The sequence below is a fragment of the Dermacentor albipictus genome, chromosome 9, assembly GCF_038994185.2.
Source record: "Dermacentor albipictus isolate Rhodes 1998 colony chromosome 9, USDA_Dalb.pri_finalv2, whole genome shotgun sequence".
In the NCBI taxonomy this organism is placed as follows: Eukaryota; Metazoa; Arthropoda; class Arachnida; order Ixodida; family Ixodidae; genus Dermacentor; species Dermacentor albipictus.
This window is the reverse complement of record NC_091829.1, coordinates 58,435,940-58,458,296: the sequence shown is the minus strand read 5'-3', so window position 1 is coordinate 58,458,296 and position 22,357 is coordinate 58,435,940. Positions and strand designations below refer to the sequence as shown.

General features: G+C 44.9%; 1 protein-coding gene across 6 annotated transcripts; it reads right to left on the bottom strand.

Annotated features, from left to right (window-relative positions):
* Positions 1-309: 309 nt before the first annotated feature.
* LOC139049983 (zinc finger protein 28-like) lies at positions 310-18,340 on the bottom strand. Of its 6 annotated transcripts, none has more exons than XM_070525952.1 (8): positions 18,042-18,324; positions 17,911-17,939; positions 16,079-16,154; positions 15,849-15,919; positions 13,724-13,859; positions 10,028-10,104; positions 6,781-6,907; positions 310-4,483 (listed from the first exon to the last, which is right to left on the bottom strand). In XM_070525952.1, exons 1-8 carry the CDS (start codon positions 18,161-18,163, stop codon positions 3,712-3,714), a joined length of 1,410 nt encoding a protein of 469 aa, XP_070382053.1. In that variant the 5' UTR covers positions 18,164-18,324; the 3' UTR covers positions 310-3,711. The 6 variants fall into 6 exon arrangements, with proteins under 6 accessions (XP_070382053.1, XP_070382054.1, XP_070382055.1 ...); XM_070525953.1 differs by having other exon boundaries at positions 17,911-17,936; XM_070525954.1 differs by lacking the exon at positions 17,911-17,939 and having other exon boundaries at positions 18,042-18,323.
* Positions 18,341-22,357: the final 4,017 nt, after the last annotated feature.

Below are 22,357 nucleotides of genomic sequence, written 5' to 3'. Positions count from 1 at the left end.
AGCGCAATGGATGTGTCTACTCGGCAGTCGATCGAGAGGCCGAGCGCCAAGCGAGGTGGGCTGAGCAGCACCGCATGCAGCTGCAGGCGAAGCGTGAATCGTCCGACCCCGCAGCGGTCGGCATGCGCCGTCTACGCGCTAAAAACACATACCAAAGTGAGGATCTTGGCATGCCAATGAGAATCCGCAAGAACGAGCCAATCTGGTATGTCTGGCAAGGCGTCATAAACATAATTTACGACATGATAATCGTTATTCCTCGATATTGTCGCGTTATAGGTAGGTTGTGGAACACAGTAGCCATAAGCGTGAGTCATGGAATCAATTCTTTATTAAGGAAACATGTGTCCACTAAAGAAGTCAAACCCATGCAATATAGTAGCACCAAGCACCTGTGTCGATCGTCGTAAACCTGATTTGTGTCTCAAGTGCGTAGGCTATTTCTAAAGGAGTAGTTGAAGATTCCAGCGTAATGACATGTGCTCATGTGGCTTCCAAATTGTACAACACTATTCGCGTCACGCATGCAATCTAATTACCAAAGCTCGCACTACAACATAGGCGACTGATACAATCGGTGAGTAGGATCGAGAATGTTCTGATACATGCTAGCGCTCCATAGCTTTCTCACTCGGTCCACGTCGTTGTGTTGGGGTCCAAGCTCAAACACGATCGCTGGGCTGCTGCTCCTGATAACTTCGTCGAAGACTGTAGCTTCGGCTGTCCGTCCTAGGCTAGTTCTTGATGGTTAGGCAAGCAGGTTGTGCTTCTTTGGCATGCTGTAGTAAGGTGGCGACGTCAAGTTTCTTCTGTGGTGAAGTGCGGTACCATTCAATGCCGGCATTATCAGCTGACCACCAGCTGCCGGGATTCGGAGGCCTTGTCATGTAATTATAACTTGCGCCGACTGCACGGTGAACGATTCACTCATGACGGAGTTGTCGGCTCTTGTGTCCACTAAAGCGGCGACTGAGTGAAAATCGAGGATCACTTCGAGGTTGCTCGTTACTATCGCTGCGTTAGTTATTTCGTAGCGTCGATTGAAGCCTCGATCGCACTGCCTCGCCACTACGGCGCATCCTCTGTGGGCGGCGTGTTTTTCCATCCGAGGTTCGTCGTAATTGCAGCGTGCCGTTGCTACGTCATGCAATCTGCTGAATATCGGTTCATGAAAATACTGGCCATGTATTGGGTCAGTGTACTGTGGGCATGGCAGTGAGAGGTAGTGCCGCGGGCAGGGTGATCGGAAAGGTCACCGGGCTCTCTCCCGAGTTGCAGTCAAGTAGTCGAGAATTTAACGTGGTCTCTCGCCTCGCTAGAGACGTCGAGATTAGCGCGCGAGACATGGTAGTACCCTCCCACGGTAAGTTATCGACAGTAGACGCGGCCTGCATTTTTGCTGTGACAGCAGGCGGTGGTGGGGTGCACACCATACGTGTGTCTTCCTCGGGGAGTTGAGTCAGCTGATGGGCGGCAAGGTTGGCGGCGGCAAATGGCGATGGAGGTACAGCACTCTGGTGCGGGCGTGGAGGGGCACGTCGACGGTGGATGACAGCGACGTAGGTCATCACTTCCTGCTTGAAATGCGAAGACCCAGGGACTCAATGACCGCTGGATATGCCCTCAGACGACGTCCGCAATTAAGGCTACTTGAGACAGTGTCGAACAGAATATCTTACGCAATTATTCGCGTGCAACGGCTCCGAGGTGTTTTAAGATCTTGTCGGAGCCTAGTGCCCATATTTTTGACTTCAGCGAAAACACCAGGCGGCTATGTTGCCGAGTGCGCATTTCCAGCGTCGTGTCGATGTGGCTTCTGTCAGAAATTTCGTGACGGTCTTGGCCGGTTTGCGAATCAGTCCGGCGTAAATCTCTTGCCACAAACCGCGCACGAGGAAACACGCTTTCTTCTCCGACATGTCTTTTTTTGGTCGGCGTGCCTAAAAGACGCCTCATATCTTCAGTGAAGATCGCGATTTGCTCATTCGGTAGCGGCGCCTAAGTTTATATTATAGTTTTTGACCAGCAGCTAGCACACGGCGCTCGTGAACGTTTGTAGGAATCCCCTCCAAAGCAGCTCCCACGTTCTTATGCCGGCGTCTCGCTTTTAAAACCACGTCCTTGCGGTGTCTTTTAATGAAAAATTGTCATGACGCAGCTGGCCGAACTTTCAATTGTTAGATCTGGCGATTTATGCTTTGGTTTCCAACCAGCTTTCCGCATCTTAAACGATTGTCTGTGAAAGAACGCTGGATCCATTTTCTGTTGCAGCGCGATCATTGCTGGCGACGCAAGGATTGTCATTAAGACTGCTGACTTGGCCATGGCCTTCCTAGTATTCTCGACCAGACGAGCATAATCAGGTGGTAGTCATAGGTTGTGGCAAACACGTGGCCGATGACAATGTTTACGTTGTTTTCATGGCTTGCTGGGTGTATCCGGTGAGAGGCCACGTTGTAGTGATGGTGAACAGTACACTAACAAGGACCTTGAGTCACGCAACTAACTCTTTGAATATGGAACGGAAACGCACAAAACGAGTTACACTCGAGCAGAAAGATAGTTGCGATCGTGAACATCGATGCTCCAATAACTAATTTACGGCTAACGATTGACGGATATTAATGCATGATTCGCTGTAAATTGTAGCGTAATCGGTGCTTGCAAGCCTTCAAGAATGCATATTTATATTCGTATTGAGCATGCAGTTTTATTGCGAAAGGTTCGACTACAGCATTGAAAAAAAATGTATAATTGGTACGAAAGATCGAGGTGGTTCTGATACACGCAGGCGCATCATGCGCTGAGCTGTAACATAACATTTCTTAGCCGGTGAAACGCGTTCACAGGAAAAATATATACAAGCAAGCGTGTAAACATATATGAAAACTTGCGAGTCATGTCAAACTTTTCTTGTCATTTTTGCACAGAAACTTTTGTAACATCAAGCTTAAGAGGTTTTAGAGCTGCAACTAGAGAGCAGTCCGAGTCAAAAAAGCCGACTTCCGAGTGGATAAAAACTTTGAATTAAATTTTAGAAGTTCCGCCACTACAAAACAAAATTTTTCCTATTCGGAGACCGTGTAGTATAGTGAAGTTCCAAATGAATGGAATCTAGTACTTTCTCACTACCATCATCAGCTTATTTTGCGGTATAGAACAAACATTTGCGGTATGAATACATGCTCCAAAAACAGTAAATGCATTGAACAAATTTTCAAGCAAATAGTTTTCACACGCGTGAGATGTAGTTAGGCTTTATCGTAAAAGCATCTGCAAGTGCTTCGCCTTTGGATATCATATAATGGCAGAAATCACTTCATAGTTTACAAGTATACACTACCTCTTTTCTCGCATGCTTCGCAATGAGATATATCCCATTCTGTTTACGATACAAAAACACCACGAATATGGTTGATTGAAGCGTGTTTGCTGGTACACTGTCAAAAGAACTGCACAGAAGTTTCTCTAACCAAATGGGGGTCAAGGATCTTTTGTGGACATTTAAGCACTGTAGTTGCACTAAATAGAATCTTGCAGCCCATTAGGGTTTGTCTTGAAGTCAGTTTGATAAAGCAACGTTCACCAACAACATTGTTCCTGAAACAGTGAGTGCTGGCCAGGACCTGCAGTATTTCTTGACATTTAAGCATCCGAAATCCTAGTGGCGATGGTCTAGTTGCGCAATTTCGAAAATCCAGACGGCATCGCTCACATCTTGCATTCCTTCTGGCACACATGCTTATCGAGTGTTTCTTTGTCTGGAAAACGAAATCTACATTGCGTACACTCATACGGTGTTTTATCCGCGTGCTTTGTCCGGCGGTGATGAAGATTTGAATTGTTCTGAAAGGATCTATCACAGATTTCGCAAACGAAAGCGCTCTTCCCACATTGTGAGTCTACGTGTCTCTTGAGAGTATACTTGTTTTTGAATGATTCCGCACGTCTTTGGCATACATGACGCTTGACCTCTGCGTGAGTGTGCTCATGTTTACGGAGATGCGCCACCTGCCTGAAAGATTTACCGCATGTTTTGCAAATGTAGGGTTTCTCACCTGTGTGCGTGCGCTTGTGGTCTTCCAGATGACTAGACCGCCGGAACAATTTTTCGCATATTTCGCATTTGTGGGGTCTCTCGTCTGTATGCGTGCGCTTATGGTTATGTAGATGATCAGACTGCCGGAAGGATTTATCACATGCTTCGCATTTGTAGGGTCTCTCGTCCGTGTGCGTGCGGTAATGGTTACGTAGGTGATCTTCCCGGTGGAACTGTTTACCACATGTTTGACATTTGTGCTTTTTGCCGGTACGGTTGTCTACACACTTGGACGTCTTCACAGATGATTGCTCACATGCTTTGCAAATGAGGGCTGTGTCATCTGTGCATTCCTTGGCGTGTAAAGCATCCCGTCTGCTCGAAACGTTGCCACAGGCACTGCACAACTCTCGCTCTTCCCTGCCTCCGGTTCCAGGAGCATTCCTGCAAGGACGCGGACAAAGAAGTTCAAAACGGCCTACTCTTGTTAGGGGAGGACAAAGACACATCTTGCCAGTTCAGGGGCTGACAAACTAAATCGTGCGTTAACGATAACGCGACTTTCTGAACATAGCGCTATTGTGCAGCATTTAATATTGGCGCTCGATTAGGACACTTGTTTCACGTAAATTGAACACTGTTGCCTTTGATGGTGTGTGTGCCTAAACTTGGAAATAATAAAGACCCGTACCTGTCTCACATACGGTATACATAATGTTTTATGTAAAGCGCAGTTTTCGTATTTCTTGTTACTCGAACGGAGAAGAAATGTCTGGTAAGGCTGGTTAGATTAGGAACTTAGCCGATTTAACCACGATGATATTTTTCTTTCACTGCACTAGAGCGACTTTTTTGCCGTTATGTGCCATTGCAATAAGCCAGTAGAGGCTCTCGCTTTAAGATAATGGAAATGGCGCAAAGGCGCAATATTCGCTTTAATTCTCTAAAGTGTAGGTGGAATGACCCCCCGTCAGACATCATACGTATTATCTCAAGTCCTTCATATCCAATACAATGGCAAACTTCCGGGTTCAAGAGTTCCTGTAATGTTTGCATAGAGTCATTTATTTTTTACTCGCATTCGAACTGCATTTTCTCCCGAAGGCATAACACAACCATTTCCCCCCATACGTAGCAACCGCAGATACGTCAAATACTTCAGTGTTTTCTTGTACAATGGCTGAAATATGCAACCGGAGAAGTTAGTATCTTCATTTGTTTTTCTCGGTAAGGTAATGAACACTGCAAGCATCGAGTTAAGGCATTGCTGGTGCGACACGTTTTCAACATTTTAGTATAAAATATACAAGGGGCAGTAGAACAAAGACACCGCATGTGGTTTATGTCTTTTCTACACCTTCTTGCTCGTTTGAAATGTCTATGCTAGGCACTAGATGAAGATTCGTCGCTACTCTTGCGAGAGTGGCTTTTTTGCTTGTATAGTTTTATTTATTCTGGTGGCGGCTGTTCACATGACTCATGAAATATTCTGGTTTGGTTCAAGTCGTTTTGTGTTACCTTGTACATCGTTTCTAATCATGCCAGCCTGGCCGGCATCAAGACCGGAATACTTAATGAAGAAATTAGAACTATAAAACAATCAAATTTCTTTTGATAGAGCCAGGTAAATCCCGGCAAATTATCTGTCGCAACATTTATTCGAGCTTGCAGTGGGAAAATTATGAAATCACTAAGTCTAAAAAGAAATAGAAACTTAGAATTTACAAAGTTACCTACGTGAAAAAATAATAAATATCGCAGTTCCATTACCTGCATCAGTTGGAGCATCCTAAGCAAACAACTTTCTCGATATTCGTTTGCGATTTGTATGAAACCGACACAATGTGTCCGAGGACGGGCCAATGATCTACCTATATAACAATATTTCAGAACGCTGTGTAACACATGAATTCTGAGTGCTTTAAATGTGTTATTTGGTTTAGTTAATTTAATGGTGACGCTGTTTTCATTGAGTTATAAAGATGTAATTTTGTTACATGTGTTTCTCCATTTTTTCTAAAATATTTCACGAATCTAAAATGAAACTGCTTCAGTGAAAAGATCACATTTTTTAAATGCCACAGGCTTCAATACTAGTACAGTGTGTTGCCAAGAACATTCATTTCAATTTTCCAATGTATTTAGGTAGCAGAGTCAAGTGGCGTAGAGTCATGGTTTTTGTTTACGCCGACGCCTTATTGTCTGAACAGCAGTTGATATGTGTCATTTAAGTCATCGCACCATTTATCCCTCGCGCAAGTGCGTCAGTACCAGTGTAATTCTAACAGGAAATTTACAGGAAAACAGGAGAACACTCATTTCACGAGCCTCGGCTCCGATGAGCGTCTCTCCTTCACAACCTTTACATATTCGATAATGGGGAGTGAGTAAGCAGGTTACAAACCTGCAAGTGCACCGAACATTACGGCGCGTTAACAGGATGGAAAATGGGGCGACCTTGTGTAGCTTCGTGGTTGCGGCATGGGGTCCGTACACTACCCTGTGATGTTCGGTCGCTCTGCTGGAGCCATGAAGTTTGTTAACGCCTGGTTCGCCAGCCGAACGCTCTAAACTGCGGTTGCCGTACCTGTTTCAGCCATCAGACGAGGTGGAATTACCCTCCGATGGTCATTTTCCCTCCCAAGGAGAAGTTACCGAGTAGGGGCATATGGTTACACGGGTAGCCATACCTGCAGTATCTGAGTTGCTTTTTAACGGAAATTTTCAAAATGTGAACTTACGTGGCGCCGTCTTCAAGATTGGCCGATGGTTCCTCCATGCCAGCGCGACATGTGCTTGACGTTGCCTTATCCATGCTCCTGATGGACCCCTGCTTCTGGCAACTCGTGCTGCCATTGTCAGTGACACCTGTTGGACATTAATGTATTGTAAAGGAGTTCATTCGTCGTAGTGCAAGGGTAATTCATGGGAAATGGATATTTCATGCTTATTGTGCAAGACAAGGTACCTTTAGTGGTAGAGAAAGTTTACTTGGGTGCTTCCGTACGCGGTGCTTTTTTCCTTCTGCAATTATGTTTTGAACGCATGCAAGAACATCGTGGCGATGGGGAAGCCGAGCACGATCAAGATTGTGAAGTGTTGCATTCTTGTGAATATTATCACGTTTTGTCTCAAGCCGCGGGCAGAATATCTACACGACAGCGCTTGAAGTGAAAAACGACATGTCGGACTCTTGTGCGGGAAACCCTTGGCCCAATATATTTGCTGTGTTTTCCAGTAAAAAGCACATTAGATGCCTCACGAATTTGTTGCTTATAATTCGTCTATTACGAGTAGAAGGATTGTTAGTTTGTACGGAATGTTAGTTTGTACCGGTTTGACGTATGGCCTTAATTTATTGACCTTCTATGACACATAGGTGCGTCCTCGAAGTACGTACTCGCCTTTCAGAAACTCGTTATCTGAACCCCATTTGTTGACTCCTGTAGCTGAAATTCATAACCATCGTCTGTAAGCACTGTATGTTTTCCAGCTCATTACGAGCACTAAAACTGCTGTTCTCGCCAATGTTCCTGTGTAGGCCATTAAAAGAATATAGGGCAACTTTCAAAAAGATTGCTCAATGCGCATCCTTAGTAGCCGTATTGCAAACAGTACATTAGCTTGGAAAGAAATGCGGAAGTGTTAATTCACGGGGCAATATCACTAAACTATGCAACGGAAAGCCCCTAAGTACATTACAAATGTGGATTGCATGGATAACGCTGCAAGTATTGTAGCTAGGTGCCCATCTTCTCTATAACTGCGCAGAAATTGCATGAAACTGAGAGGAACACGCGAGCGAATTATAGGGCGGTTATTACGGCAGAACCCTCATCAGGATAACCGTCGAGGCTACTGCAATTAAGAATAAAACTGCAGGAACACGTCGTATTTTTGAATGCACCTTAACTCACAATATGGAGGGGGTGGGGGGTAGTTGGCTAAGAATGTTTACGGCATTACTACACCCACATGCCTTAGCGTCTGCCCCTCTGATATAGTACGCTACTGGAAACGTTGAGCGCGGATTCCCAACCCGAGGAACTAATGATATCGCTTTCATCTTTGACTTCAATAGAATTACAGTGTGATAGCATAGGCGTTTTTTACGGAACTCTTTTTTGATTGTCTGGAAATTTCTACATTACAAGTAGCGCCGTTAATGTCACAACGTTCGTCAGGCCTGCGAAAGAGGTTGCGCAGGTGCTGGCAGAACGAATAGTGCTTGACGTATCCAAGAAAAGGTAATCACCTTACAAAAAAGAACGTTCAGATTGGAAGGCCTGTGTTTCAGCATGGCGTAGATTTTCGCGTTTGCAAAGCATTACAATATTTAAGTAGTGGCGCACTCACTCAAAATCGTTGGTTACTGTGATTGTTACTCATTCAATACCAATAATGTTTATGCTTCAGAAGCGCATAGTTAAGATATTTGGCAAGAATTTATGGCAACAGAGCGCAAACACCTAGCCAACAGTTTTGTTTCTCCTTGCGTTGCATTTTAATACAACTACTTAACGCTATTTATGCTGCGGCTGTGGCTTGGCTTGCTTGGTATGAAAGAACCAAGAGCTCCAATATAAACTTTTGTGGTGCCCCAAATTGTAGGCCGTAACTTCTGCATTCGGCCGTAGCAGGATATTTCTGCTACTCGTAACATACTATTGGTGAGCAATTCCAAACATTGCCTAAAACGTATCAGCACCGTTAAGACACTCCGACATAGACACCTGAAGCGCCGCACCAACTACACATCACACACGGCATTCGCATGAAAGCACTTACTTTGACAACCAGCTTTATCTGTTTGAGTCAAACATTATCACAATGTTAGAAGGTCAAACCCACGGTAATTCTGCTGTGCAAACAAAATTTTCGACCAATGGTCGAACGATTGATTGCACAGTGATTCTATTGTGATTCTATAGTGATTCTATTTACGAGTGAATTAATTACTGCATCGAATGTGCAGTCTCGGCTTCTGCCCTTATCATCTGGGAGCGTGCTTTATAAGCCCACGGATACAACAAATTCATTCAAAAACTTCTACTTCATAGATTACGTATAAATTTGCATATAATCAGAAGAGCACAAATTTCTTAGTAAGGACAGTTATAAGCTGGCTCATGCGAAAACCATTTTGGCTGCCCTGGTAAAGTGCATCCTTATACTCAATATATATACCACTACCACGGTAACATTAAGAGGAAGGTTTAGCTCCGGTGCTCCTATCTAAATACATGTAAACGGAGAATTCGTTTTTCTCGGCAACTACTGCACCAAATTAGACGAAGTTTGTTGCATTTAAAAGAATAACTTAAAATCTAGTGACAGTTGGTTTCGAATTTTTGATTTACAGCTTCACATTTTTATTAAAAATTGGCTAAAATCGCAAATTTTCAGAAAACGAGACTATAAAGTTTACGAATCCGTAACTCAACAAGAAAAACCGATATCGGAATTCTGCAAATTGTGCCTAATAGCGCATCTAAAGCAGACAAACTTTACCTCTCGCACATGAATCTAAAAAAAATTATTAATATGTATTTAGAACTTTTGCATAACCCTCCTGAACAACGTAACAAACTCACGTAAGATGTAAAACGACATATGAAATTTGTCCGCTTTGAATGACCTAATAGATGCTGTTTACAGAACCGTGATATCTCCTCTTGATGCTGAGCTATTAGTTTGTAAACTTCGTGCCTCTATTTTTTTCAAACTTCTGAATTTTTGAAAATCTTTTTAACAAAATTCAAACCCTGAATCAAAATTCCGCTTCCAATAGTCACTAGACTTTAACTTTATCTCTGAAATGCAACAAATTTCATTAAAATCGGTCCAGGGGTTATCTCAGAAAAAACGTTTTTTTCATTTTTACATGTATTTGAATAGGCCGCGTTGGAGTTGGGCCCGAGCTAAAGCTTCCTCTTAAGGGCTACCTGCCATGTTTGGAGTAAGGGCGAGGGACAATCACCTACGTACCGTGGACGTTGCAAGTATCGTCGGTCATAGGCATGTGCTGCCTATTATCCTGGTAATGCGAGGCGTCGTCAAAAATCCTACAAAATAATAGAGTATTGATTACACAGTTACTATCTGTGACAGAAAAAAAAGGTCACATTATGCTTTCTTAAAGCAAAGTACGGAAAAAGCAAAGTCGTCTTTTGTAAACGCGCTGCTCACAAATGTTCGTTCTCATTAAGTACCGACTATGCTGGCTGACATAAGACGAATGGCACATCCGGGTCAATACATGGCGCTGAGTACTCATCCACCATAGACGAAACAGCGCATTCACTTGCACGAATACTGTCAGTTTAAGTGTTAAAGTACTTACAACGTGTCGTATGTAGTTTGCTATATAAAATTCTAGCTCCACTTGCTACAGTGACAGAATCCCATCAATAATTTCGGAATAAAATCTTTTAAATCATGTAAACATGTTTTTGCATCAATAAAACAGGTTGAAGTATAACAATGACACTGTCCAGATCCGAGCTCGCCCATGACCGCGCGCGAGATTTAACGCGCGGCGGCGTCATATAGGCAGTATGGGGACAGGATGAAATCTAGCAGAACGATCCACTTCTTACTTTTTCATGAAATAATCTGACTATCGGCTTAGTAGAAGGGCCTATCCTGTTCTTCACCCGAAGTTAGACAGGTGTCAGTCAGTTTCGCTTAGAATGCTCCGAATAGGCTCATTCCCCTCGCGGGGCTTTCTCAGCCGTATCTCCACAGACATCGATTCAAGCTGCCCGGACTGTAATGAGATTTATTGTTCCTTAGCGCACAGGCTGTGGCAACGTCCCGCGTTACCTCACGGCCCTCTATCCAGAGAAGCCGACTGGGAAGAGACACTCGGGAGCCAATCGCTCCATGCACAACTACAGGCAATCCAGACGGCACAAGAAAGGGTGGTCGGTTGGTCGCTCGGTTGGTCGGTCGGTCTTTTGATTACTTACCAACAAAATGACGAGTTCGAAAAAAATAATGATGAACTAGAATGGAGTTCATTATTATTCGTATTCAAGAGATCTTAAGTTTGCTTCTACGGCACTCGCTTGAGCCAATCTAAGAAGTAATTGAAGGATGTAGTTTATCGTGAGAACGTAATGAAAAATATCCTAAGAGTGATGCAATTCTTAGCAAGAAAATAGCTAAAATGCGACGAGCAAATGCATTTGCTCACAAATGGTAAAGGGTACCCTAGAAGACCATGACATTTCATTTATTTATCGCTGTAGTATAAAGTCGCTCCCGCACCCTCTTTCGAAAGAAAAAACGATTTAGAAACCAGTAATATGAATTTAAGTTGTAAAAAAAACATTAAAAACATAAACAAATACCTTCATTGGCCCCGAAACTCCAAGCAGGAAAAGTGTGTTTTATTTTAATGCGTATTTGTTGCCCTTAAGCAAAACATGCAAACAAGAAGGGCGATCGTTTTAAACCAAGTTGTGGCTTTTCATGCGCCGCGGTTACATTTTAAGAAAAAGCATTGTGCAGACAGTACATCTAGGTCGCACCTTTTTGTTTTAATTGCCAATTTACAGCATTGTGGTGCACTTTGACAAGTTATCTTGAAAACACGGCCCGGCACAGCAAGTGTTCACGGAAGATAAAACTAATTCTGTGGTTTCTTGTGGAAGAACCACGGCTGTATAAAACGCATGCCACCGTAGTACATTGAGCATAAAATTTTACAACCATAGGTTCTGCCATGAGCATGCAAATTCAAGGGAACAGAGGCCTTTGTGCAGTGTGCTTTCATTAAAATTCCACGGTCCCACTTGTGATTGAACCCGGGACTTCAACGGCTATATATCATGCCGTGGCGGGTGTGCAATGCAGTCTGCATACATAAACGAAACGTATTTGCTTCTGTAAGTATGTTCGCTTGATGTTCTGAAAAATCCTATACTAGGCGCTAAACAGCGCACTTTGCGCTGAACATGGAATACTTTCGCTCCGCCCATGCATCGACGCGTCTTGACCTAAGAAAGCCTCCGATTTCAAAGCTCTAGCTCACTGTCAAAAAGACCTCTTTTAGGTGAGAACATACATATATTAAAGCCTATTATATGGATCGTGTCTAAGAGTAAATATATTCAACGACAAATTAACAAGCGGTAACGTACGCGTTGTGTAGGCGCCCAAAGTAGATGAAGCATCCTCGGTATCGTCACGGCTTGTACTTGTCACGGCAGTGCAGCTCCATACGTGTTTTCATTCCGCGATATATTGGCTCGCGCGGAAAATCTGTCTCGTGTGGCGCGTTGCAAACGGAGCCAAGCATGGCGGGACTGCCTCGCTAAATGGGAGATCGCGAGAGGCAGCGCGTGGGTGACGCGGGGGCGCGATTCACAGCAGCCGCCACAGTTGTCACTTCAGTGTCGTAATCCCATTATCGTCATGCCGTCACACTACCCTCTTTGATGCGTCGACGTAATTTTTTTTCCTTATTCTGCGGCAGTTGTCGCCATTGTGTCGGGATTATACCGTCGTTGTCACTGCGTCGTCGTCAAAGAGTCGCTATCATGCATTCCTTGTCATACCATATAGTCATCACGTCGCCTTAGCAGTGCGGTCGTCGTCATTACAGAGACTTTTAGCTTGTACGCTATTCCGGTAAACGGGAGTGGTTTGGGTGGATTACCGGATGGTCGGGGCGTAAACGTGAGCTGTGAAGCCGCGTGGTGTTCTAGAGCTCAACCAGACAAACGCATAGCTAAAACTGCAGTAATTCACCATATCGTGCTTTGCCACTCGTGCAAACTTTTGGCAGCGGCGTAATTGTGAACACGATTACGCCACTGTCGAAAATTTACGCCTGCAGCTAAGCAGAATATAGTAATTAGCTCTGTGTTTGTGTGGTTGAGCTTTGAGCCACCAGCTGGCGCCACCAATCTGGCCGCTCACCTTGACGCCCCCACTAAACCGGAAAACCACCCGCGCTTGCCCGAATACCGGACACGCTAAATGTCTCTATTATCACTTTTTCAGGCGGTGGTCTTACCGTCGTTGTCACGTCGTCCTTTTTGTACCATCATCAGACTTAAGAATGCGCCTGTCATTGTCGTCATGCTGTCGCCATTGTACGACTTTATCATTACATCAATATCATTCCTTAAAATTAAAAGTAAGGTATGAGGTTTTGCGTGCCAAAACCACTTTCCGATTATGAGGCACGCCGTAGTGGGGAACTCCAGAAGATTGGAACACCTGAGGTTTTTTTAACGTGCACCCAAATTTAAGTACACGGGTGTTTTCGGATTTCACCCCTATCAAAATGCCCCAGGTGGTAGAAATTTACGAAGTCCTCCACTACGGTGTGTCTCAAAATAAGAAAATGGTTTTGGCACGTAAAACCCTATAATATAACCTAATTTTTTCTATAGACGGACGCTTTTCTCTTTATTATCTTTGTAAACGAATATGGCGTAGTACGTACGCATTTCACAATCCTGCAAGAGTGCTGAGCATGACAACCATGTTAGCACCACCTCTACCATACCGCGTGCTTAGAATAACGGTTGACATTGTGCGCGTTTCACGCATCAGAGCTCTCTTCCATAGAAAAATTTCGACAATGGAGGCATGGTTGCATCACCGGCAGCATTAAGCACCATCTGCGAGTAGCTTTGTGCAAGGAAATATTTGAAAACGTGGGCTCACCTAGAGATGTTTTCCGGAATGGGCGTTCCTTCCTCCATTCCAGCGTGGCTCGTACTGGGCTGTGCGTGATTGATGCTGCTGCTGGACGCCATAGGCGGGGAACTGGTGATTTCGCTTTCAGTGACATGTGTATGGCCTGAGAGAATATCAGAGGTGTTAAGTCGTCACTGTGCAAGGGTAATTCAACGAGCGTGAACATTTCGTGCTAAGAAAAAACTCGAAGATTTAGTTGAGGTTTACTGATAGGGCAACCTGACTTCAGTGCTTCCGTATGCGGTGCTCTTTCTGGAAATATGCCTCAAATACATAGGACAAATGAGCGGTGCGTGACGGAATTTATGCAATGTTGAATTTCCCCCAAAATATGTGCTGCATTTAGTACACCAGAATAGAACACCACAGTGTTCCATGCTGAAGGCGAGATTACGCATTTCTAACGCGATAGCGTTACCGGCCCCGTGTTGCAGAAAATGCGGTGTCTGCGTCCGGCGCCTGCGTTGATCGTCTTGTGAAGAAAAATCATCCCGAACTGCGCATACCGAACCACGCAGGCCTTCAGTGTAGCGCAAAGGCGTTACTGAACATAACCAATTTATCAAAGTAAAATGCGTCAGAAACATCCTAAATTATGACTCGCACACAACCTAAAGACATGATAGCACCAGATTGTAATATTAATTTAAGAGAAAGCATTCTTTTGCGTGGGGACTCAAGCACAAACCAATTTTACAGCGTTTGTACCATTCTTTTACCACAGGCAGTGACGTGCCTGGCTCCGTGCAGAACCATCCAGGTGGCGCTCGCCATCGAGAATCCGCAACCCACGCAACTAGCCGCGCTTCTACCAGAAAGCTCGCTTTCGTGCATAGCGTTCGCCACCAACGCTTACCGGTAAACATTACGGTTACATAAGATGCAGTTACCGGGAAGCGAGAGAAGCAGCCAGGGAACTTTTAATGCTGTCGTGTTTCACTCTTAAAGGCGAAGCTAAAGCGTCCTGCAAATTTCGTTGTCTCTGTAATCGGAGTCAAATCTTCGCTCTACATTTCCAGCAATAAGCATATTTCAGGCTATACTAAGGGGCCAATGGGAAATACGCAAAATTGTGTAAGCAAGCTTTTGCACTAACCTAGCTTGCCTTGACCATAAAGGCCGCGTTCTCGTTATAGTAAAGCTCCTGTCTGAATACACGATATACGCGGCAACCATTCCACTAAATTTGGTGAGACTTGTTGCACCTAATTGAAACACTTCAAATGTAGTGACTGCAGCTGACGAGGTTTTGTTTCGGCTATGAATGTCCTTACGAAAATTTTTCGATATGGAAGAATTTGTAAAAGGTGAACAATATCAATCTCTCAATTCTAATGAAGCAATATAAAGGATAACACAGTTCTGGAAAGAATGTCTAATATTATATCTAAGGTGGTTAAAATAATATTGTAGCGGCAGCAGCATCGGCGTCGCACGAGAGATGACGTAGACGCTCGCGTCTACACGAGGCACGAGCGGCTGACACGCTCCCGCATGGGCTAGCGTTACGAAGGAGATTATTAAAAAGAATGCTACGCTAAGAGATCGAGTGTCGGTTCTTCCTCTCCTGCAAGAGTCCGAGACCTTAATGGTCTACGTGGTCGCTCGTCGCCACAATATAATATGCAGCACTCTGAAATACAATATGTTGTGGGTAGGACTTTTGCAAAACGCTCGTAAACGTTCAAAATTTCTGTAAGTTGGAAATTCATGAACCGAAGTTGGTCGCCTTGGGTGCTATAGCACATGTAGTTCTAAAGAGGTGTGGTATCTCTATTTTATTTCTCTAATTTCTAATTCTCTATCTCTAATTTCTAAACAATGTCCTCTTCAGTGGTGTCGTCAAAGTATGGCTTGCACGCTGCATGACTTTCACGCACTAACTTACGCAATCAGCCATGCGGTTAATTCGCATAAGGAGTGTTCATACGGAAACCGACATGGTGACGCCCGTAAAGTGGAGTGAACGGAGTAAATGGAGTTTGTGGAGTAAATACATCGCTATGGTGCCTTATGTAAACGTTCTTTCCTTAGAAGATTGTTAAGAGACTTCGCAAGTGATATCGATGATCGAAGGACATGCCGTACATACCAGTGACGTCCGCGGCATTGTTCCGGCTGTTCAGCGCGTTCCACAGGTCTTCGAAGGAGTCATCACAAATCCTAGAATTAGACATATGTATCGGTATCCTACTCTTTGCTTCCAGGTAACGCGGGAAGTATCTGAAGTAGGTTTTGTGAAAGCACAATTTGGAACAAGCGAAGTGCTTTTTTGTTAATGAATGTGATGCATGTCATGTTTCATTTTATTCAAATGCTCACTTGCTTGCTGGCTTAGGGCGAACCCGGCGTAACACGTGGAGTGGGGAGCGACCATCGACCGTAGTGGAAAGGCCTCCTTGATTTGCACGAAAGTTTTATGTAGTTTAGTTTAGTAGTTAAGTTTTAGTTCACTTTTAATAGTTTGGTTAGTGCTTTCTAGTTTGTTATATGCGCTGGTTTCCATTTGTCGTGGCGTCAATAACTCGTGGAGCTGAATCGCAACGATAATTACCCAATGGCTTCCACGAGACCTTCTTATCTCATTGTTCTATAAAATAGGCTGAGGCTCAGAAAAAGAGGCTGCGTGAACTTTTTAATGTTTCAATTCAAGGCAGACCTGTAATAAAAAGACAGACTCCTTACGTGTCAGATTGGATTGGCAAACTTCGTGGTGGTACTAGGATTCTGACGGCGATTTCAATCAATGACGAGTCATCGATCCATGACATTAGGAATCTATCTCAAATTATTAAAATTACAAGCAACATGGCTTTCACAGAATCTTAGAGAACCGACAGTTGCCTCTGAGGGAAGACTCATCTTGAACACTTGAGAAGAGAAGGACGCAGTCGGTTGAAGTTAAGCACATGTGAAAAAAACAAAAACAAGATGTGTTCTTTTGAGTTTGCTTCACGTATGGCCCGTGCAGCTGCGTCTCCAAAAAAGTGAGTTACAGGGGCATGAACAAGGCGCAATTGCAGACATAAGCCTCAGAAAAAAAAATACGGAAATGAAGGAACGTGCTTCTGCAGTTGTATACTGCAAATCATTCTTACTTGCGACTTCTTTACCGAGGCAGTAAAAAAAAAGGTGCCGAAAGTTACTCTTTAAATCCTGATATAGAACCTAAATATACTTATAAGTGTCACCTTAGCTATAATAAGGAGAGACATCATCAAGGTGACAGCCGCGCGATGAGCGGCACGTGTGAACGGTTAAGAAGTGTTTTTAGGTTAGGCGTTAGACAAACTCTCGCACAGGTGGCGCATCAGTCGGCAGAGACAGTCACCCAGCACGAGATGACAATTCAGGAATCGCCCGACTTCTGCGCGCAGGCGCGAGTAAAAGCGGGTGCGAGAGAGAAAATCTGGCGACTTCTAATCCTTGAATATCTGACGTTGCCTAGATACTACGGAGGAGTAGTTTCTTCTCTCGTTTTGTATGCGTTTGTCCCTACAGTGCCGGCAATACGGAACGAGGTCGTGTGCGGGCCATGCCCATGCACTAGTTTGTTAACGCTCCGACACTAGAAGCCGGCGCGGTAAGTCAGGGGAAGCAGTGGGCACTGATGGGCCGTGTGGCGATGGCTGTTTCTAAAGGTACGTCGGCCACAGCTGATTTCTTTCGTTTTCGATAGCTCTGCGGCTCCCGCTTACCGTTTCTTTGCGCATGTTTTTGTGGAGGACGTTTACGTAGCTGAAACGGGACCATCAGAAAAATATGTGTTTGAAAAGTCACGGCGGGTATCATTCGAAAGGCCTTACACAAGCGAAATTACACATCACCGCCTGGATTTCTGTAACAGGCATGTAGACCCGGGGGGTTTTTGCATTCCAGCGTGAGGGATGATTAGCCATTGCTCCGAAAACTTCTTTAGGGGAGACCTCGAACTCTGGCAGCGCAAAGCCGTAGCCACTGGGCCACGGGAAAAGGTGTGCGATGCGATAACCGTACACGAGTGACAAACGTATTCGTCGATAAAAGCATTGCTTCCCGCAGGAACATTCATTTTGGCTTTAACGATAAACAGCCGCAGCTCTGGTTCCTGTTACGATATTTTCGCATGACACGTGCATCGACGTGCGAAAAAGCTAAGAACGTCGCCCACTTACCCAGGCTGAAGTTGTCCGTGAAAGGCCTGCTTTGAAGTAAGAACAAATCCATAGTTATCAAAGCCTGCGTTCCGGGTCATACCTACGGGGCACAACATTCATCGAGAATTGTTAGAAGCGGCACGACTCACGTAGTGTTACAGTCGAAAGCCCATAAAGCGCCCTCGAAGAATTCCTGGCTTGTGCTCGGCATCGCTTCGTCGCCGAAGGTAAACGCAGGAGGCGTATTTCCATAGTTACTTTCTTCAGTCATGGCTGTTTCAGCACCACTGGAGCATTAGCGTCTCTTTCATGACAGAAGCACATGGAATCATAGAGCATGCGCAGTAAGTGCTGACGATGAAAGGGAACAAATAAAGCTTTAACTCTTTGGAAACTAGAAGGTAACCGTCGGGCGCATCTGAAAAAAATAAAGAGACGATAGCGTGCGCCACTACCTCGATGCTTAAGTGCTTATATTTTAACGCTAGAAGAGGCGTCCTGATAGCCCGCGCTGTCATCCCACCAAATGATCAAAGTGTGTTACCCCCTCTCCCAGTTAAAAACCGTTCACATGGAATGCCGTTATTAAGGCGAAAGCCATAGATGGCTCATGGGTCGAAAATTTTTCCGTCCGGCGTTATGGCACCAAATTCAACGCACGCGCCAGTATCTCTTTATCAATTATAAAAAAAAAACAAAGAGATCGAACACCTTTCTTCGCGTTCAACGGATACCCTTATAATTAAGCAATGTGGCACAAAAGTGTCTCCGTGTGCCTTCCACGGTTTTGTTTATGCCTGGCGAGTAAATGTACACGTGTCTTAAGACGTTTTGAGGAGTATCAGTATGTCTCTGTCAACTTGACATATATCTGTCGTATAAGGTTAGCGCTGTCTGGCTAGTCTGCCTTTCCGTGTAAATGCGCGTTAGATATCGTGATTCGTTAAATATTCGAGAACGCCTAAGCTCTTCTTGTGAGTTGTAAATACGAAAACAGTGGTGCCCAGTTGAACGCTGTGGTGAGTGGTTCTTCGAGTTATAAATTCCACGCTGGAAGGCGAGTGCATTAAGACGCTTGGCCAACGCCTCCGATATAGCCCAAGACCGAGGAACTTCGTTCCGTGACGTCATGTTACCTCGCCTGACGGCATAGAATCTAAAGTGCATGCCATCGAGTAAGCAGCAGTGATTTTCACCTCCTCACATTAGTCATGCCGGGCTTGGCAAGGAAAATTTAGGTCCAAGTAGCCTGGTGTCATAATGCTGAGGGCACAGGCCTGTTACCTAGGAGGCGCTGGCATAACACATTGGGTAAGACAGTCAACTTCGGAGCTTGGAGCCGTACTCTCGAAACTCATTATCTCGAACCCTTTTCCTTCGGATTTATTTTCTGTTTTTTTTTACCTTCACATTTTTTCCAGCGATTACCGAGGCGAACTTTGGATGTAGGCGAGAGCCTGACTTCGGAGAACGCAGGCACCGGAGAACGAGAGTGACGTGGCGTCGCGGTGATGCCCTCTCCCCTCACGCAAAACCTGGCGCGCCAGTGCAGCAGCAGGTGTTCCCTTCACCCGCTCTGCTCCGTCGAGGCGCGCACGTGACGTGATGCCGCAGCAAATGGGAATATAGGTGTCGTTTCGCTGCTACAGACGCCGTCTATTTTCGTCAATGGGCTATTTGATGCTTTCGCATCAATATGCGATCAATCCTCTTAAACTAGTTCTAGCATATCGACATGCGAAAACGAGGCGTGTTGCTGCGTTGAAGTAAATGCTATTGGAATGGGGTCATTCCTTTAGGAATGTACCAACATTCCATTCCAAGTTGTGGAGAAGCGTGACTCAGAATCAGTTAGTCAGGAAGCGGGGATCAGGTAGTCAAGGAATAGATGGGGTTCCCGTATCCTTGTATTTTGTTTAAATAGCGATGGCAGCCTCCCAGCACGGGGTCCAACTAGGGGACGCTGCATGCAGTACTTGTAATGTAACAAGGCATACGCGAGCCGTTCATTGGTACTGTAACTTAATTATACCCCAGACTAACCACACTACAGCATGTTGAACTATGCCACCTGAGAAATACAGAACCATTGGGAAGAGAGGAGATAAGAGGAAAGAAACGAAAGCCGAACAAAGAAACAGCCGTCGAAGAGGAGGACAGAGAAAGGCGACCGCTGAATTGTTACGGATGGGTAAGTCCAAGGCATACGTGAGGCCCAAGACAAAAGCGGGTGATGGCTCCGCCCACGGTCCTTGAAAAGCATTGGCGCACTGAATGGGCTCCACGGTCCTCAGCGACTTCCTCCTGCACACGACTAAAGACCGTTTCACTTGGCGAGATTGGGGCGAAAAAATAGTTCTGCCGCGCACGTCGCAGAGTGATTTTCGCTGACAGCTCTCGAATGCGTTTGCGGCAGCGCGATTTCCGTCTCAGCGATGCGAAAGGTTGCCCCATTCTCACGAAGTGTCCGTGCCTGCATGGTTAATCAAATACAAGGAAACTAGTGAAATATTCAAATTTTCTTACTATTATTTGATAATTTCATAATTACACAATAATTTAATGTAGAAAAGTTGAGACTTTACGACAGCTTTCCGATGCGATGAGTGAAACGCTCCACAACACCGCAAGTATTAGCGTGCTTCTTTTGCGGCTTTGGTGGGGCGGTTCTGTTAAGTACACTCAAGTTTCGTTGTTACTATGGAAACCACAACTTCTTTACTGGATGACTACTTGCTTTTGCCGAAGAACAAGCAAATATTGAGCTTGCACGTATAAGCAGCTGGCACAATTTGCAGAGATGAAGAGGTTGACGACGCTGGCCACGCAAGCGGCGTACTTTTATGGACCTGGATAGCGTGCAGCTTCTCCTTTCAAACGAATTGTGCAAGCGGAAGAAAAAAATGTTTACGAAGGTCCTAAGCCACTGACGCTGGTGGGTACGCCTTATTAAAACATAACTAAAGCTGGCGCGCGACATTGGTCGAGAGAGCTACCAACGAGCGGTACAACAGGAAATCACCAATTTTGATGGCGCTTTGTTTCGTAACACACTGCGCCTCCCAAGTCGCGCCGATCGCTGGGACTCGGCTACTGCGGAATGAACTTGCTGGAATGCAATCGCGGAGAGCGGACGACGTCGGAGGGGTCACTGAGCGACGGAATTCGCTGTGTCACCGACTGAAAATCACGCCATGTGAAACAGCCTTCAGCCGCCCAGGATGAGGCTCCGAAGGGTGCAATCCCCATGTTCTAGAGTCCTTTGGTGTCACGGCACACCAAACACTTGCTGACACCTAAATACTTGCGGCGTCAACTGTGTGAAAATGAAAGCGTTGTGTACGCACAGTGGAATCGAAAATTAAACGTGACGCTGAATACATGAGATACCTTTTTATGGTGGTCGAATAGCATCGAGATGCGAAGACTGCATGGCTGTTGGCGCTGCACTTCGTAATTCCAGTTTTCCAAGACCTCCTCAGCCAGCGCTCCCACTTGCGTTCGCTTAGCATGACTCGCTGACGAACAGAAGTGCACATCTTTTGACGTATTCTTTTAACACTTATATGTATTTCGTACGCATGCGGTATCGCCGGAGTTTTAGTTCTTGGACTATAAGTGACGGTCTGCTACAAGGCTTTATATCTTATTGCGTAAAGCTGTAAATCACATGTCTGGGGACACAAACTTCCCTTCAGTTTTGGACTCAATTTACTTTAAGGATTTGTTCTTTAAGCCATCTTCTTACGGTGCTTTCTAATAACCAAACTGGTGCGGCCCAATAGAAAAGTATTGGTTATTCCTCTAGTTAGATTGAAGTGCATTGACAGCACAAGAAACATGCAGTTGCACGGTCACAGGCAGTGCTAGAGGATTAAGTGGGCGCCGCGTAGTTCGATATCGACAAAGAGTTTTAGTTTTGTTAGCAACTTGGCTTGGAGCCTCCAACCTATACAGTTCTTCGTAACACACGTCATGACGTTATTCATTTGGGCAGAATAATGTTGTCTGTTACAGTCTTGCAATTTACACCCGATAAACATTGCTCAAACACATAACGATGACACTACATCACGGCAATTCACCAGCACAAATTCGCCGCAATTCTACGATTCGTCTTTCCGTGCTTTGTACTATGCGGTATTCACATGACTGTTCGGTGCAATATTGAAGTGGTCAGTTACGTATTTCCCTCGGTTAGGATCCACAGCAAGACCTCGTACATATATTAAACTGACAACCAAATCAATGAGTAGAACACGTGTTCGTCACTGATACAAATTTTTCTGTCTGTGCCCTGCTGGTGCTCTTCATGTTCCAGGATATACTGCAGTATGCCCGGTAGCATATGGGTAGGCATTTTCATTTCGATGCCCAATTGGCGACCATCACAGAATCGCGGGAATAGTAAGCACGTGTTCTACAGAAAAATGTCTTTAACCGTGAAATTCGACGTGAACTGTAG

What these genes read in the sequence shown, in the direction of transcription:
- LOC139049983 (XM_070525952.1), bottom strand. Translation starts at nt 18,163, where the DNA reads ATGACTGAAGAAAGTAACTATGGAAATACGCCTCCTGCGTTTACCTTC. An exon ending in CAATGCCGCGGACGTCACTG is followed by an intron (nt 13,860 to 15,848) that starts GTATGTACGGCA and finishes ATATTCTCTCAG; the next exon opens with GCCATACACATGTCACTGAA. An exon ending in AATCTTGAAGACGGCGCCAC is followed by an intron (nt 4,484 to 6,780) that starts GTAAGTTCACAT and finishes GCGTCCTTGCAG; the next exon opens with GAATGCTCCTGGAACCGGAG.